The 2462-nt window shown below is 37.5% G+C and overlaps 1 protein-coding gene across 1 annotated transcript; it reads right to left on the bottom strand.

Annotated features, from left to right (window-relative positions):
- Nucleotides 1–435: 435 nt before the first annotated feature.
- On the bottom strand, nucleotides 436–2006 carry LOC104492566 (MAGUK p55 subfamily member 4-like). The gene is made up of 2 exons (XM_010135147.1): nucleotides 1858–2006; nucleotides 436–885 (listed from the first exon to the last, which is right to left on the bottom strand). Exons 1-2 carry the CDS (start codon nucleotides 1918–1920, stop codon nucleotides 694–696), a joined length of 255 nt encoding a protein of 84 aa, XP_010133449.1. The 5' UTR covers nucleotides 1921–2006; the 3' UTR covers nucleotides 436–693.
- Between the last annotated feature and the right edge of the window lie 456 nt (nucleotides 2007–2462).

Consider the following 2462-nt stretch of genomic DNA (forward strand, 5'->3'; position numbering starts at 1 on the left):
GCTTGCCGTAAGCACTGCACCATTTGATGAGGACAGTGTGCTTCCACAGAGCAAACCAATAGGAAAAGGGGCTTCTGACTCCATTTCCCTCATTGGTAAGTCCATGTTCTGTCAGTTTTTATTCACCTGAGTTGATGGAACAAAAGAAAGTGTATGCTTCATGTATTTTAAAGATATCTATGGTTTCTACAGTAATTTTTATTGTGACACCACCACTCTGCTCCTGTCTTAAAAGATAAAAAGGATAAGCAGCAAGCCAATAGCTTCATAAATAGCACTCTGCTCAAAGACAGTATGCTAAAAGAGCTCTGGACTGAATATTGGCTGAATATCGTTTGTCAGTAAGGCTTCCAGAATCACAGGTATCACAGTACCAGAATGCCCATAATAAGAGGACTTTTCTGTAGCTATGTACAAGTAAATTATGGTGATACATGCAACAAAATAGACCTTTCTTTATTCTTGTAATTGAGTGCTCACAATATTTCCTTTTTGTACAAAAGTGGATGCAACTGTAACATAAAAAGCTGAAGAGCAACACAGAATATAGTATGATTTTATCTCCTGTAGCAGCTTCTTTCCTAATCCTCTTCCAAATCCCTCAAAAGATAAATTCTTGCAATCCTGACATGAGGATTATTCTTGAAGTAAAACATAAGCTGTAATCTTTCTGAAGCTGCCTGCTGCTCCGAATTAGGGCTGAGTGTCGGAGCATATCCATATTGCAGGGACCCACTGGGGCTCGTCCTGTGCACGGTGGACTGCAGACAGCAGCTGCGCAGATGCTTCTTGTAAATTGTCATTCACAATCACTTGATCAAAGAACTGACCAAACTGAGCTTCCATTTTCTTAGCGGAATCTTCCATCTCCTGTAAATCTTCTTCCTGTGAGACACAGAGTAAGCCTATAAAGTTTTAGTGGTGTGTAGAGAAACATACCTGCACAGCATCTGTAGAACACCTTGGGCCATGTAAACAAGAGGTGAATAGATAGTGACAATGTACTTTACTGCATTTACAGTTTGCTATAGTAAAGTACACCTGCTACAGTCAGTTCCAAGTCTCTGAAAGAGGGCAGACTGCTGTATCCTGCCCAAGGAAATACTTTGTGTCTCAGTATGTGCCATCTGCCCCAAAAGGTTATTCTACTGATGAGTTCTGGCGGAGGATTTTGGGGTCCTAAAGGCAAATTCACTAGCACTTATGCTTTCATTCCACATTTTAGTTTATTTCCTGAGTGTTCATGTTTCTTTCTGCCTTAGCAATCATGATGAATTTCCATATACCGTTATGGACTGAGGTCTCAAAAATTAAGATGCTAAACCTCATTATGATTTGCATGAAAACAAATGTGACAATGCACTAGGCACATTGTAAATACAAGATATGCATTTCCAACAAGCAGGATTTGTGTTTTATCTATAGAACTTAGTACAGACTTTATACTGATACTGTCATTAAGCACACATGAAATAACAAAACATTCTTATAACCACATGAAAAATATTTGATGATATTACTGAATTAAGTGCAAACAGTAAATGCATGTGTTGATCAAATCTTGTCACAAGGCAATAAATTAAAACAAAAATATACAAAGTAGCCTCTCCTTTAAAGACATTTTGAAGCAAAAATGCCTCAATCCCCTAGGTACAAACCCTTCCACTTCAAAGCAGATCTGGAGGGAAAAACAATCCCAGCAAACTAAACAGAAAAAGACAAGAACAACTTAGGTTTGATCCTAAGGATGAAATCATCTTTTTTAAAGAGTTATGTAGTAACATAGTAGAATGCATTATTTTCTAAATACAGAATCGCAAAATAATAGGCTGAGTCACTTCCATTCCCAAATCTCACCTTGAATTTCATGTTTACATAATAATCTGTAATGATCCTTGCATTTTTACGAGTCTGCCTCATGGAGCTTATGCTGGATGGCTTGATGAATATAATGTAGGGCTTTAATTCATGAGTCCGGGCTACTTGTATGCCCTGCAAATTAAAAAGAACTTAAAGTATTTCAGGTGTATTCATCCCAGTTTTACTCACATAAAAAGACAATTGTTTCAGGTGCTGTTAGCTCCAGACCTAGCAGTAATCTTTTTCAGGAATACCTCCTTTAAAATGACCTCAGTAATAATCCTTGAACCAAACATTTTTAAGGAACTGATAACTGATAGTAGCATACTGATCACTTAATTCCACTTGATGGCCTTATTAGATGTTTTCAACTCCAGTAGTGACTGGACGTTGTCATTAACAGATGACAATCAACATTAAAAGATTAACCTGAAATCTGGGTTTTTTAACTGCTGAGGAGCTATCTTTGGAAAAAGTACACCTTCATTGTTCCATACTGGAAGAAAGTATTCTGCTTTTGGAAATCTTTGTGCTGTGTAACATTCCCTGATGCTAATAAGCATTTTAAAACTACTGCAGAGTGGTGGACAAAACTAAGGGGG

The sequence above is a fragment of the Buceros rhinoceros genome, unplaced genomic scaffold (genome assembly GCF_000710305.1).
Source record: "Buceros rhinoceros silvestris isolate BGI_N320 unplaced genomic scaffold, ASM71030v1 scaffold40180, whole genome shotgun sequence".
NCBI classification, from domain to species: Eukaryota; Metazoa; Chordata; class Aves; order Bucerotiformes; family Bucerotidae; genus Buceros; species Buceros rhinoceros.